At 42.7% G+C, this 16073-nt stretch overlaps 1 protein-coding gene across 2 annotated transcripts in view; it reads right to left on the reverse strand.

Annotated features, from left to right (window-relative positions):
* ERI3 (ERI1 exoribonuclease family member 3) overlaps positions 1 to 16073 on the reverse strand; it is a 129481-nt gene that overhangs the window by 112748 nt on the left and 660 nt on the right. Inside the window, exon 2 of one of the 2 annotated variants that reach the window (XM_071436573.1) lies at positions 6824 to 7098. In XM_071436573.1, the coding sequence (XP_071292674.1) occupies positions 6824 to 7075 (252 nt within the window). In that variant the 5' untranslated portion in view covers positions 7076 to 7098. The remainder of the gene's footprint in view (positions 1 to 6823; positions 7099 to 16073) is intronic. The other variant, XM_071436574.1, reaches the window with a different exon arrangement.

Raw genomic sequence — 16073 nt, forward strand, 5'->3', positions numbered from 1 at the left:
AAGCACTATTGACATATATTTAACCACCCAGAACATCTCTACTGACACAGCCAACAACAATTTAAGCTTGACAGTTTGGGGGAAGTTTAGCACTCAGACCAAGTTAAAAACAGCACACACACACACATTTCCAAGTATTACCTTTCCACTGCAAGATGGCAACTACACTATATCCTTTTTCACATCCACTCCTCTCTATGGCAGACAAATAGCCCGTGCAGTCCCTGTTGCAGAATTATCAGATCATTTCAAGTCCCAACCTCTTCACCTGATATTGAGCAGGACAAATGATCAATGTTCCCAACAACACTAAAACATCTGGGATGGGTAGAAAGGGCACATTAGTGCATGTAAATGAATACCCAGGGTTTTACAGACATCACAACTAGCTGCTGATGACAGCACATTTCTGCCTGACAGAAAGGAACTAAATAATGTTATGAAGAGTTATTTTGCCAGCTAACAAGTGCACAGATCAACAAAGATAACACAGGGATGGTTGCACAGCAAGCTTGGCATAAAGGGGAAAAAGCCCACAAGATTTAAGCATGTCCTGTGTCCTTCTCACTAAAAGAGCTGAGTTGCATTGCTTCTTTATCAGGAAGGTTTTGTTCAAAGCTAAGACAAGACCACTTTAACACAGCAAAGACAATTTCCCAGGAACCACGGCAGCCTGAAAAGCATCATCCCCAAGTAGCACTAGCTGGGCACTATGCCATGAAAGAATACTGCCTAGTTTTCAAACATTATGTTGGGAGTGATGCAAAATACTTCCCATGCCTCAGAGGCTGTGAAAGAGCAGCAGGCACACACCAATCATCCACAACCACACTGGGCCATGCACACAGCAGGACAAGCACAGCAAATATACAAACCTGGGACACCCATCCCCTTCACTTCAGAAATGCACATGATGGGAGTATTTCAAGAAGCACACATAGCCCTCATCAGTGGCTTTATGGAGAGGCAACCAATCCAGCACACTTGCACATTCCTGAGCTAGCTTGGATCTTTTCCTTTCAGGGTGACTGCCACTCAACTACTTTCTGCTGTAACAACAAGTCTACTTAACTTTGCAACTTGTCACCTAAACGATGTGTAATGTTTGCACAGCTAAGGATACAGTGTTCAAACAGCACAGGTGGGAAATTGCACGCAGGGATGCATAACTGATGTGGGGTCTCTGCACACTGTGAGGGAAAGGGCAACATGACTGATTGCTTTAAAGTAGTCATCTCATCAGCCTGTCAATAGCCAGCCAAAAGCTGAGCAGGTTAGGTCAGGTTAGGACTGCAGCCATTGGCCACCCGAGTGCCTTGGTATTTCAGAATTGTTGCTATAATAATGCTGGGTTTATATCTTTAAATAAAACATTGCTTTGATATTTTTTTTTTCGTGCATCAAATGTCTTGCCTGGTGGTCTCATGGTTGTGCTCTCCAGGAGACTTGGGTTCAATAACTGTTCATGCTCTCTAGCTCATCAGGTTTAAAATAAATACTGCTAATTCTGTTGCCTGAAGTCATAACCCACCCTGTCAGATTGATATGGGTCACAGCAAGGTTGTCCCCACTTACTGGGAGAATGAGGGAGGTCTCCAAGTGCAGGTCTGACACCAGGTGCAGTGCAATCCTCTAAAGCTACAAGGCCTGAAGAGGTTTGTTCAAAATCTCAATGCAAACAGGAAAATGCATTTGAAAGGGCTTTTATATGAACTGTTTCCTGCCACTCTAGAAACTTAAAGCATTCTGATGTAAGAACAATAGCAAAATAACAGCCATAACTGGCAAAGAGGTGATAAATATATACATATTTACTTACCTGTAGTAAAAAAAAAACAATACTTTTAAGTCACCATGTTACATGTATTTTTAACAGCATTTCTCTAGAAACAGCATTGTAAGAAGCTGAATGGAGAAGTAGGTTATTAAAACTACACCCAAGCCCAAGATGCATGAACATAGGTAATTACAGATTAATATTCTACTGTAATACTTATGCTGAGTTAAAGTTGCCATGGGAAACAAGCCTGAATTTCTTTATTTTTCAGCAACTCATGATCATCCTCAATAAAGGTTTTGGCAGGTGATTTCTAGTGCATTGAGCTTAACAGCCACACAAAAACAGTGCAAAATGAAAGCTGCTACATGGGGATGTCTAGATAGAACAGGCAGGCACAGATGCACATAGGTCCTCTATCCACCTCTGGGTAGGATTGTGACAATGTCTGTTACTGTGTGAGACACCTGCATTCCCATCCTGGCCTTCAGCTGGGATTGCCTTGATTCAGTCTCCACGGAAAACAACATGGAAAGCACACAGAAAGTACCTTGCAGCCTGCTCCCCAGCAGATGAGCGATCCCTCCATTGCCTCTTCCTGCAGCAAGTTTGTGATTTCAAGGACACATTCCTCCTACAAAGTACCTTCAGGTATGGGTCCCAAGGCAGCTTCCCTATCCTCTATCTAGTCATCCTACACAGAGAGCTTGGCAGGGACTGCACATCTGTTGATATGGCCTAAATCTGGTGGAAATTAGCATCCATTCCCATTACAAGGTCAGTCTATAAATCACAGCAGCTCAGGAGCAGAGAGACACATGACTCAGTTGTTCCTGCTGCAGTAACAAGATCGCAGATAGAGCAGGACAGGCAGCTGTACAGAACATCACAGCCACTCCAGCTGTACCTGCCCGTGACTGGGAGCTGGATGTGAGACTGATGTTCAAGGGAAAACACATGTAATGCTCTTTTACAGCAGCACTCAAGGAAAGGCACACTGAATCTGATATAACCTTCTCCTGCATTTGTACTAAATATTATCTTACAGAAAGACTGGCTCCTATTTGTTAATACACTTTTGCCAGTCACCATATGTACTGTGATCATCCAGATTTGCTTGAACACCAAAAATAAATTAGTAACTGAACATCTGCTTAGTCTGTGTCAGTGTTTATGGTTTTATGTTGAAATGGTGAGTGGTGTTTTATATTTATTAGTATATCCAGTTTTATCTGACAGCAATTATAATTAAAAATTCTCCCAAAATAACAATCTAAATGCATGCTAAACAGAGTTGAAGTATCTAGGATACACTAACAAAAAAATCAAGATATTTTCACATTTAAAAAGTACTGTTTAGGAGGACACAGAAAACACTGGCTGTAAACAATTTATTCTTCTGCTTCTGGTCACAATCTTCTTCAGCAATAAGAAGATCTGAACATTTCATATTTTCCCTTTACAGAGAGTTTGAAAGAGGCCAATTACTACTTCCCAAATGATTGCCAATTTGAATGAATCTGAGACAATGAACACCTGAAAAAACTGACATGAAAAAACGCAACTTTATCATTACTGAAAGCTCATTTAGCAGCTCAGCTACTCCTAGATCCAGCTCCTTCCAGCAGGTCAGAGATCTGATGCTCTTCTATGCTTCCAGGCAGCAGACATACAGAGCTCGAATTTTATTTGATTTTCATTTAAGTGGCCTTAATAAATTAGAGTAGAGATTAACATCATATATAGAAGGCCAATTTCAAATTCAGCTTTGAACAGATCTGATTTCTACTGTCAGACTTTTTATATTTAAAACAAATAATTTATTTTCATCTGCTTGGCTGAAGTTGAAGGCAAGATACTTGGCTTGCTGACTGAAAGAGGCACACCTTCTTACTGCATTAATAAAGGCAGCCACAGATCTGAGTCTGTGGAGTTGCTTAACACAGTCACTGAAAGCACTGACCATCATAAACATTGGTGTCTACAAGGACGAAGGGACAAAAGAGCAAGACTCCCACTTATTAATGCATCTTCTCATGAAGCTAAAGCTCCATATGTATCCAGCTCTATGGGCTGACAGTGTATAAAAGCAGGTACTTATAAACTCTTATCAGACAGTAAAAGAAAAAGCTCAGAGCTGAAAAATGAAATACACCACCACCATTCAGGGTCCACTGACCTCCACAGAATGACAGCTCCCAACTGACCCCAATGGGCTTCAGATCCCATTCCAAAGGCACAAGGTAAGCTTTAAAGAGATGCGAGAGGCCAGCCATAAACATCTCTTGCTGCCAACCCCTAATGACCTTTGGCTGGCTAAAACACTACATGACACAGACTGTGCAGTTAAAACCCCCCACACCTTCTTTTCTCCCTGGGATGGTCCCATTATTCATGCATACATCCAGAAAGCCAATAAAGCTGAGCGGTTTCTATGTGTATATAAACAAGCACTGATGGAGGGGCGTATCTTCTGAAAGCAGTCAGAAGTCAGGGCTGCAAGGATGCTCCCGTTCCTTTGTGGGTATAGGGCAGGGAACATGAAGGACCCTCGATGCCTGACACAGCAGTGAGTGGTAAAGCACAGGGCAGTGGGCACAAGGCACTCAGACAGCAGTCTCAGCCACCAGAGCCACAATGCAGATGGCTTCCCAGGGGAATACCACTGTCCTTGACCCTCCTTGATCCCCATTACAGAGGCCATAACACGAGACCTCAGAGAGAGATCGGGCAATGTGAAAGGGAATGGAAATGAAGGGGTCTTCAGGGCTCACGAATGAGCATGAAGGACTTCCCCAGGGATAAAGGCAGCAAGGCTGCCAGTTACAGAGGAGCACGAGTAAATACAATGGGAGGGGGGAGCAGATGTGGCAGTCACACATCTTAGTGTACATAAAAAGATAGCTCTTTCAGTAGTTTCTCGTAAGAAGCCAGAATATTTTTAAGAACAGTGAGTGAGAAATGTGAAATGTGCTGTATGGTGGCAAGTGAACTCTTGCAAGATTTTTAGGCTGAACTGGCTAAACTTACAGCTATGCCTACCCACTTAAAGTAACGTGGATCACAGCTTAGCTTAGCTCTGTATACACAGCCTTCTCATCAAATCCCACTGCATCTGAATTTCATTGTATCTAAACTTCTACTTTGCAGGTATTAAAATAAAAGCAAAAAAATTATCAGTATCACAGTGAAGATCAGCACATGACCATTTCTAGCTCCCAGCTCTGACCTCAGACCAAACCTCCAAAACCTGTCTATCAATCCTGCAGTGAAAGAGTCTGTCACTAAAACTTTGCAGAAAACATCACTGAAATGCACGGCACAGTTTGCTCACCATGACATACAGCCTAGCAGTGAAGAGGACAAAAGCCATGCTGGTCAGCAAAGACATATGTTTCCAGATTTTGGCAGGCACCTTCAGCCTTTCCAGCTACATTGAGACCCATGTAGTAAAAGTAATTTCTTTATTTGTCAAACTAATTTGTTGGTGAGGATGTGAGGGACTGACAGCCCTTTCAACACATTATATGATACAGACAGGCACTGAACACAGCAGACTGGAAAAACAACACTGAAGAACATCTCCACCTTAAAGGTGCTATCTCACCAACAAAATATATAGCAGATCTGCATTGGCCCAGACCATTACTTTCCCTGGCAAGGACTTGGGGACAAAGCTCCTTAAAACAGTAGTAATCATATTCCACTCATGCTCCTTTTTACTGCCAGCTGTAAACTAGCTCCACATGCATCATGGTTTTGCATCAAAATGTGCACAGACCAAGCCCATATCCAAAGGGACAAGGTAGATCCGATTTACAGCTTTGACAGGTCTGTGCACCCGAGGCAGAGCATGCAGGAAATAGCCTGATATCTCACTTGGGGAGTGCTTAAGAGCCTGCTAGTAGAACTGGATGCAGAGCCACAACAGCCTCCCACAAAGAGCCAGCCAAAGAGCAGGGAATTTGCTATCCACTTTTCAAGAAACACAAAGGACAGGCAGCACCCACCAAGGCACTACTGAGGAAGACAGGAGTCAAGTTTGATCCCAACTCGCACCAATCCTTTGTTAGGACAAGTGCAAGGGAAACACAGCGGCACTGGGAAACGCACACACTGCACTGAGTCACTTCAGTAATGAGGCACCACACCGAAAACTGCTTCAGCCTTTCATATAGTTGAAACAAAGCAAAAGGAACTTGTGACCCAATGCAGGTATTACTAACATATGCAGACCAATTACTTTGCAGAGGAGGCTGAGTCCACTTTAGACCCAGAAATTCTGTTTGTTCACTAACAACCTAATATCAAGGGTTTTCTTCTTTTTAGTACAGTTTTCCAGTTAAAAACCTAGGCCTATCCTGATAACAACTGAGAATATTTTTACTAATCTGCTCTACAGTACTGTGGATGAACTGTTTGCAGATAAGTTTTGTACTTCATCTGGATCTCCGTATGTCTCAAGTGGCAGAGCACTAGAAGATCTCTCTGAAGCTGAACTCTTCCTGTCTCATTACACTCCAGAGTTAAAACCCAGGCAAGATATCTGATCTTGCTGAAATGATCTAAAAAACTGTTTTTGTTCTCTACTTAGCAATACCATTATGTTGCACATATTCCCATAATTCAAAATATTCTTTTCCTAAAGCTGTTCGTTACCAACAGTAGAATTTTTCCTTGCAGAATCAAACATGGCTGCCATCTATTAATGCAAGCTTCCAGCCAAAGACTTTTAGACCCTTCCCAGTTCAGACAAATGACAAGTATACATGACTTAAATAACACATATGAATTGTGTTTTCAATAACACATGAATTGTCACTTCCTTGACGGAAATCAGACTCCTTTATTCATTCCCACCAAACAGTCCTGGCATTGCTCCTGCGACAGCAGGTGACTGGCAAGCGCCCTGGAGAACCAGCAACAGAAAGGAGGTGGGACAAACCAGAAAAAATTAGTGAGCCAGCACTGTGGTTTTTTTCCTTTTATCTCTCAGAAGAGCAGCAGCAACTTGCAAGGCAACAATTAACACGATTAACTATTTACCTGAGGATGAATCTGCGGTTTATCACATGTAGCCTCAAAATCCAGCACTAAGAAGTAGTGATATCTCTGTGGAGGGAAGGATGACATTGCTGCCATGGAAGCTCCAAAGCCGTGGGACGCCAGTTTCCTGCTTACGATGGAGCAGAACCTTTCAAGAACACCAGCTGGGAAGAGGAGGGACACAGCTTGTCTTGACCTTGAAAGTAAGTTTGGGGGAAACTTTGCTGCTCCAGTATGGAGGAGTGCTATCATTGAACATCCAGAGGCATCTGAAACTGAAGAGAGACTCATGTTACTCATGCACACCTACATCTCATCTCCACTGGTATCTGTTCACTGTCCTCCTCTGACAGGGATTCCCTTTGTGCATCTCAGTGGAGGTTCCAGCATCACAAACCTGAAATAACACAGTAACCTGCTCTAAGCACAACAGATGACATTTGGATTGAGCTTAAGGTGTTCAGAATCACAGGCAACTGAAAATTAACCTCTGCAAATGACTCTAAATTAAGAACTATGAGATACACAACAGTCATGGCTCTAGGCACCAGATCACACCCCACTGCTGAACCTCATTATGGCAAAACATAATACAAACCAAATAAAACACAGAATATCCAATCTAAGCCCTGTTGAAATTTCTGAGGCCTTTTATCTTTTCATATACAATGCAGTTTCTGATACATGGTAAAAATTAAACACAGCAATACACATACCAGCACTACAACTCATCCAAACAGCTTGACCCTGAAACATCTGCCAGTTGCACCAAAACATGGCATTTCCATTACAAATCCAGGTGGCTGGTGGCTGGAAGGTTTCTCCCCAGGAAAGTTCTCGTTTCCTCTGTATACAAGGTTTCTCAGAGACGTGATTTTAGTGCTACACTCCACTTCTAATTTCAGGTATTTCTCCCAGAGGAGGCTATCAGTTCAACTGATCACACGCAGGTACTGCAGGAAGTGTAAAATGCAAGCAGGACTCTACAGGCTACAGTCTTCCTCCCAAAGCAGTACCTCACTCAGCCATCATCTTCTGATACTTTCATCTAACACTATTAAATAAATTGCCTTATCCATGTTGAGAGGACCTGGATTTCCCCTCCTGCTACCTTTCTTCTAAAACTTTGCAGGAAAAAGTTGTCAGGATTGTCACTATCCAAGATGGGTCAGCCTCAGGTCTGTTAGTAGATCTACAGGAATAAGAATTCAAGACTAGTTCATGGTGTTACATGGGTGGGTACAGGGACTGATAACTAAAGAAGCAAATTGCACCAACTCAGTCCTCTTGAACAAGGATAGGAGTACCCCCTCTAATTGTGTATGCACACATATACACACACACCAAGCTATATAGGATATTTAAATCTATCCCCACAGTTGGTCCCACTGCTTGTGGAAGAAGTCCATCACTTGACATGCCACCCACCTGCCCTTTTATGAGCATGCCCTCTCCACACCTGTGCTGGCTTTTTGCTCTACCATGAAGGGATGGAAGTACCCACCATGAGACATGGAGACAAAGTGGCCACAGCAAAACCGGGACTTGCTGCTCACAAACAAAGTCACTGTTTGCACAAAAGACAGCATTTGCTCTCTCCCATCCGTTAGTCTGTCAGGTAAATAATGCACGTGCCAAAACACACACTTAATGAGGTAAATAATATGCCTTGAATAACAGCTAAATCTGTATTTACCTGCGAGACCAGAGAAACTCGGAAGGACCAGATTAAGAGATAATTGCGGCTAAGCAGGTTGTGTGCTTCGAGTAAACACGCGTTTGGTAACCTTCCCTTTCCAAGCTTTTGAGTGAAAGGCAAAAATCAAAGAAGTTGAAATGTTTAAGACTAAGCCACTGCCCACACTGCCAATTCCATGGCATATATGCATTGCCCCTGCCTCAAGGCTTTCATGTTTTGAAGCTGTTTGCTTTATTAAAGCACTGTGCCAGAGAGCAGGTACCTCAAAAACTGAAAACTCAAGTTACAAAACCAAAAATGAAGAGCCCAACATGGCATTTATGTTGAAGGGGCTCAGTTCTACCTATTGCCTTTTCATCTGCAGCTTTGGCTGTCATTCATAAATGCATTACAGCCAAATAGAAGTTACTTATATTTTCTTCTAACATGTGCCAGATAAAAGATATTTAAGGTATGCATGCTTTAAATCTTCTAACTACCATGAGTCTAAAGGCCCATCACAACAAATATAATATCTCAGAATAAAGCAGCTTGTAAGTTAGTTGCAGGAAAACCTGGTCTTTAGCCTATTGCATCAAATAAAACACACAGTTGGAGTGGGAGAGGCAGACAGGCTTCAACCCCTATCAAATACAGGCAATAAAACATGTATTATCCACCCACCCAGAGCAAGATCTCTTCTCTAATGTATCTTAACTGGCAAGACCAGGGTGTCTGACATGGACCCCATGAATCTTCAGGCTGGGTTGCACTACACACTTTGGTGCAGGGGTTCCCAAGCCACTGAGTCCATGGCAAAGGTAAACCAGACACCTTGGCAGGATTCAGGCACATCCCCAAGCAGACACAGCAGCATCATGCCAGACCCTGGCATGGCAGATCAGGGTCTCAAAAGTACCATGTGACATCCATGGAGGAAATTAACAGTGCCTGTTTACACTAACAGCTTCTGCAGTGCTCCACATCTAGCAACAGGATCAGGCTCCCCATGCTAAAAGCAGCCTCCCTCCCCACTCTCCCGTGTAGCAAAGGGTGCAGTGCTCTGAACAAAGGTGTGTGAAGTGGGGTATTGCATGTGGATTTCCCTACACAGGCAGCATACAAACAAGGGCAACCCCACTGCAAACTCTGCACCTTCAGCCAAATGAAGTTTTAACGGTATGTTTACCCAGCCACTGCTCTGGGTGCCCTGGGAAGACCTCACATCATCTTCTTTGGCAAGGTCAGAGTGCCTCAGAGCACAAGATAGCTGGTGAGCAAACACACTTTATTAGATGTCATGTAAAGCATTTATAATGGCTATGACAATGCAAAGCACTACTAGTTACCCTGTACTTTTTCCAAGAGAAAACGATGCAAGCAATGCAGCTTCAAAAATTAAAAACCCAGCTCTAGCCATATAAATCCACCTGTTCAGTGATTCCATTTCCAAACCTACATAAAACACCATATATATATATTTCTTATACACACAGGATCAGATTATAATCTCAGACAGTGCAAGCTGTCACATCTGGCAGTCAACCTTACTAGGTTAATATTTCATATCACACAGCTCAAATTCCTCACACAGATACGTATGAAATGTTATGGGACCATGAACTGAGGTTGGACCTCAGGAATTATTTTGACAGATTGTACACAGACCTAGGAAAATGTGACAGCACTTTACATTTGCTACACTCAGTAAGATGGGAAATGGCTATATGTGGTGGGATTCAGCTGGAAGATAGTTTCTGTTCTGGGCTGTGTAACACTGTGTGCCCCATATGACAGTACTGGCTAAAACCAGCATCTATATTTTAAAAATAAATTAAGAAAAAAATGTTCTCGGAACATCAGCTGCAGGTACCAAGACAAGTTCAAGCTGAGCACAGCTCTTGCTTCCTTAGCAGTCCAAGCACATGGCACTAAAGCACGACAGTTTGATCACCAGTAAGGAAGGAAAGCCAAGAGAAAGGCAAGTGTCAGCTGTAGCCATCAGCTTTGCCAGGGGCCCCACTGGGTGTGAAGCGGAGAATCTGCACTGGCGGCTGCTGCACGCCAGGCTTCCTACTGGGAAGGTTGCTTAGGGACAAACAAAGCAGCAAGGAACAAGACAGGAAACTCCTGCCACGTGAAGAATGCTGGTGACAAGAGCCAGCAGGGCAGTGCAAATGCTGTCCCCGGCCTGCAGGGCAGCCCCCAAGTCACAGAGAAAGATGTGCACTACACAAGCTCCAGAGGAGTCAAATTCATCAATGGCAGGTCAAATTAGTCGACTAAGAACTTGAGCTTAATGACTCCTGGCACATAACATAAATATGAACTTTTTACAACTACATCAAATTAAAATTACAGTTTGCCTTTGAGCCCAAAATATTCCCTTTTATTTTCCAGTTTGATAAGCTGAGTAGGGAAGGGGCAGGAAGACAACACCTAACTTCACATTGGCAGGGTGACCCAAGAACTTACATTTTATGAGAGCCTTCACTCACATGTTAAATTACTTCATTATGACAAGACAGCCCTCCACCATATTACAAAACAAACAAGAAAACCCCCCACTAACCTAAACTACAAGAGAAACTGAAATTAAAAAATAAAAGCAAGCAAGCTCTGGGAGTAAAATGCTTGTTTATTATTTGTGCAAAACCTGGGTAGGGGCAGCTGTGACTCCTGGCCTCCAACAGACAACTGAACTAAAGGCTAGAGCAACGAAAACCAATCAAAAATGTAAGTCAGGTTTGTCTATTTTATTGAATTGTGGAGGAAAAAAAGTTAGGGTAATAGAGATGCTTTCTGTAGAACAAAATTGCACACATTTAGTGACACCTGGAACACAGTATAACAAAAAATGCAGGACTTCAATTTTGGTAGCTGTTCAAATGCATACTCAGAGGTCAAATGTGAGCCCATATTTCACTTGTGTGAAAATATAACTGAAGAACAATAGAGATAACTCAGGGTGTTTTTTAATCAACCTTAACCTAAACCCAAATATTTCATTAGATGAACTACAGCACAAAAATGACAGCACCTGGCTAGCCTGTGAGGCAGGAAACAAGAGACTATGAACAAGACCAGCTTATCCACTCTCACCACTCAAACTTGCCAAAAAAACCAACCAACATAAAGTAAAACAAATAACAAAAGACAAAGCTTTTAGAACTGTTTAATAAAGTAACACAATTTTAGACAGGTAGAATTGCTTCTTTCTTTAATTTGTTAACCTCACAGTATCATCACTTGAACATGAGAACAGTACACTTCAAGGCTGCACTCCCTTCACGTTTGGCTGGGTTTGTCTCCAGCACTGCTAGACAACCACACCTGTGTTTTGGAAAATTTGTTATGTCATGGCACGTCTATATGCTGCCCCATCATTACTCAGCTCAGATACAACTTGGCATTCATCATTTTGTTTTTACAGTACTCCACAATCACATCCAGGCTCTTCCCACTACAGATGAGGAGGTCCCTGTTCTCAAGAACTTACAGTCTAAAATTAGAAGCAATACAAGTGAGGGGAACAACAGAAAAGAATGAGGGGTACAGGAGGAGAGTTGGGCAACTGCTCATCTGGGAGAAACATGCATCTTGGTAGGTCAACTGAAAAAAATAATTCACCCTATACAGGCACTGGTTTCCCTCTGTATGGTCATTATGGAAGAGATAAGTGAACATGGAAAAGGCTGACTAAAGGATGGAGGGCACTCTTGGGTTAAGGAAGGTCTCTCCCATTTCTTGAGCTCATTCTTGCCGCTGGGTTCCTTGGCTGATTTGTCAAAGGCACGACCACACATGTCAGAGCACCAGAATCTCTTCCATTGTGACATCACAGACGCGATGGCTTGTGAGATCACAATGTGCAAGGCCGAAGGCGCTGATTACTTAGGGAAGCACTTGCTGCAGCTATGGCACCCTACAAAGCTGGGAAACAAACACATCTCAGTTCACTTGACAACACAGTGAAACCCACATGAGACTCCACACCAGCAGGACACGAATTTGTCTGAACAGACCACCCAGAAGCCGTCCCAAAGATGCACAGTACAATTCCACTCCAATTTTATTAGGCCACCTCTGCTAGGCAACCCACTTTCGTCAGCTCCTTGACTGGTCTCCTAAGACAGGCTTTGCTGTGTATTTTTAAACCTTCTCCAAGAGTAACTGCAGATGAGCAAACGGGTCTAAGCTGGAGTCTGAAGAAGTTCCACACAGCAAAGGACTGGTCACTTAGAAGAAATGTAGAGAAAGGAAAGAACAAAAATTAAAACAAAGAAGCAATAACAGGGACACATACAGCAAAAGCCAAAGAGGAAGAACAGATTTGCTATTAAGGAAAAGAACAGTTGCACGGGATCAGACCAAAAATCTTCTAGTCCAGTCTCCTGCCTCTGCCTGGGAGCCATAAGAAAATGCACCAGTGTGAAACTACACAAAATGACCAAGCCAACAGCTCTGGGAGGCCAAAAGGAGGCAGGCCTGTCCTTCCCTCTCAGTCTTGCTCTCCTGCTGATTACGTTACACCAGTTCCTGAGCTTGTCTGGCCCTTCTGCGAGCCGATTCAACCACAGGAACCTATAAAAGGACTAACACAGCCAGAATAAAACACAATTAAAACAAGATAGTTTCTGGCTGGTTTAGTGAGATGAGTTAGCTCAGGGCCAGGCTGGATGAATAGCAAAGCTCAAAGAAGAGGATGAGCCCACACTGGCAGAAGCAGGAATGAGATGAGCCATTGGGGCTGTTGGTCAGCTCAGCTGCTCGCCAACCCATGTACTCAGACCAGGACAGAGACACCTGGGATGACATGGCACTTTGCAGAGAATGGAGAAGTTATCTTGGCTCTAGCAGCATAGACACATTCAACTTGAATTCACAAAGCCCACCAGACCATCTGGTCTTAACCTCATGTAATGCTGGCCCTAAAGTTTCCATTTCCTTAGCTCAGCCCAAAGGCTTGAATATCTTTCAGAAAAGTTTCTGGCCTTGAATTGCAGCATGAAGAATGGAGGTTCCCCTCTACCTTCAGACAGATCGTTCCAATGGTCAATCCATTCGCTGTCCAAAAATAACATGTCTTAGTTTTCATTCAAACTTTCCCAGCCCTGGTCTTTGAGATAAGTTCTGAAATTTATGGCACTTCACTGCCCTCAATCCTCAGCACAGCTCCCAGTGCCAGGAGCTAGAGATTTGTAGCTACTACCCATCCAGTCAGTAAAAGCTACTATTGCACATTGGCCTAATTTAGTGGAAAGGAGACATAGTAGGCCACCCTTTGTTTAATGGTATCTGGCACACATAATTATTTCATTTTCATACACATGAATGCCACAGTTTTGCACACCACTTATACAGCTGCACACCTTCGTTATCTGAAAAATGAAAGTTAACACCTGAGAGTACCAAATGAATCTCAACCTGGATTCAGGGAAACAAGATTTGCATTGTTCAATACACCAGTAACTTCTGTTCTTCACAAATGAGCTCCAAAAGTGTTAAAAGCAAGCCAAAGCTGTGTCTTGGTACACTGGCAAAGGCTCCAAGCAGAGTAGCAGCTACAGTGGGGCATGGTTTCCACATAACCCAGTCTCAGCCCAGAAAATCTGCCAGGGAAGATAAGATGTTGACCCTAATATTCAACCACAGGAAAAAAAAATAGATTGTAGCAAATACAGCTTAAATTAAAAAAAAACAAAAACATTTTTTTGGTTGGAAGAGAAGTATCTTTACCTATACAACATATCTAGGGAGAACATAACTTTTCAGCTGGCCTGAGGCCAGCTGAGATCACTTCTCACAAGGAAGAAGGGAAATGGTCCACATGGTCCCTAGCACAGCCAGCACCTCTGCTCTAGGTTATGTCTTGACAGCCTCAACTCATCCAATTCTTCCCTTATTCCCCTGCTCACCATGGCACCACACTGGTATGTTAGCTCATCACTACTAGTGAAACACCAGGAGTCTCAGCAGGACCATTTCTAGCAAAAATACCTGCTTCAGATCTGAGAGACTTGTGACAAAAGCACAGCTGCTTACACCCTTCCATGCTCCCCTGTAAGCCCAGGCTCCCTGGGCAGTCCTGCACCATTTACCTGGATGTCACCACACCTGCACTCCACAGCCTTAGGGCCCTCCACTGCAGGTGGCCACAGGACTGACACAGAGATAGGGTAAAATGCAAATACTTCACACATTTAAGTATTTTCCAGAACTCTATTTCCAAAATTTAAGAGGGTAAAAAAAAAAATCAAAAAAATCAAGGCCTACCAAAGTTAACAGAATCAAAACAAGATAAGCACCAAACCAGCAGTGATCAGGCCCTCTAAAGAAAGCAAACTGAAGGATCTCTCAAGTGCAGAATAGAAACTTTAGGTCCTATCAGTGTTTATTCAATCCAAGGTCTTCTTTATTTAGCATCAGGCACACAGGCATTTTTAAAAGGCTTTAATTACTTTCTTCTTTTGGATTTTGGTACCATTCAAATCTGTCTAAACACACTAACCTTACAAAAAAAAAAAAAAACCAAACCAAACACACTATTCATGTAGAGCAACTCAAAGTTTGAGATGAACAAGAATGCATAAAAGGGCCACAGGGCCACTCTTTGAAACAAAACAAACATTTAGTCCGCACTGTAAATTAATGTGAAAATTCAGTGGCAAAGGGCAGAATCCAGTGCTTCAAAATGGAAACAAAAATATCTGAAGTAAAAAAACACCATCTGAAATCAAATTTCCCAAGCCTACGCAGTGGGGACTAATCAACTAGACTTTTAACATACTACTGAATTTCAGAATAATTCATTCTTTATTAAAAGTTCAGATGCCAACTTTAATATCAAGAGATATGAGATGCTACAGTGTTGCAAAAAGACACTACAGGACAAAATCGATTCAAGTTACCATCAAAAAGAAACCAGGTAAAATCCTCCAACAGCTGTTAACAGCATCTGATGGGACAAGTATTTTGGAGATGTACATTCCTGGAGCCCTGTATACCTCATCCTTCCTGAGACACAGCGCAAGCATTAACATATTAGAAAACTTGCTGGTCCCCTTGCATCACAGCTGAAAGAATATCAAGAGTTCAGACTAAACAGCAGCTGCCAATCTACCATCTCTGGAACCAAAAGCTCAATAAAGAAACTAGGTAAGTAAAGAAGTAGCAAAACAAATGTCACACTTATTAGCAAACAGGCCAGCAATGACCACGTAAATCCACCAGACACAGGACTTGTAAAAGACAGAACATCAGCAGTACATGACAACACCTCTTTGTACATCTCAGTTTGGAAGAAACACCTGTAACAGCATAGCAGCAAGAAAAGAAAAGGAGAAGAAATTCCTACTGCCACTCAGGAAACAAGTAAACAGACTGTACTCCTAAGCTTTCGCAAGTTTACTTCACTCTCCAGATCTGAGACAGGTGATCAGTTCGATCTCACAGGGTAAAAAATATAGGGAAAAAAAACCAAACCAATAACAAATCTCCTACTCCCGCATTACCTCTACCTATGAACCTCCATATCCCAAAACATAAAAAAATCCTTGCTGCTGCTGCTGC

This window comes from Agelaius tricolor, unplaced genomic scaffold (genome assembly GCF_023055355.1).
Source record: "Agelaius tricolor isolate 1412-34295 unplaced genomic scaffold, bAgeTri1.0.p SCAF_11, whole genome shotgun sequence".
Classification (NCBI taxonomy): domain Eukaryota; kingdom Metazoa; phylum Chordata; class Aves; order Passeriformes; family Icteridae; genus Agelaius; species Agelaius tricolor.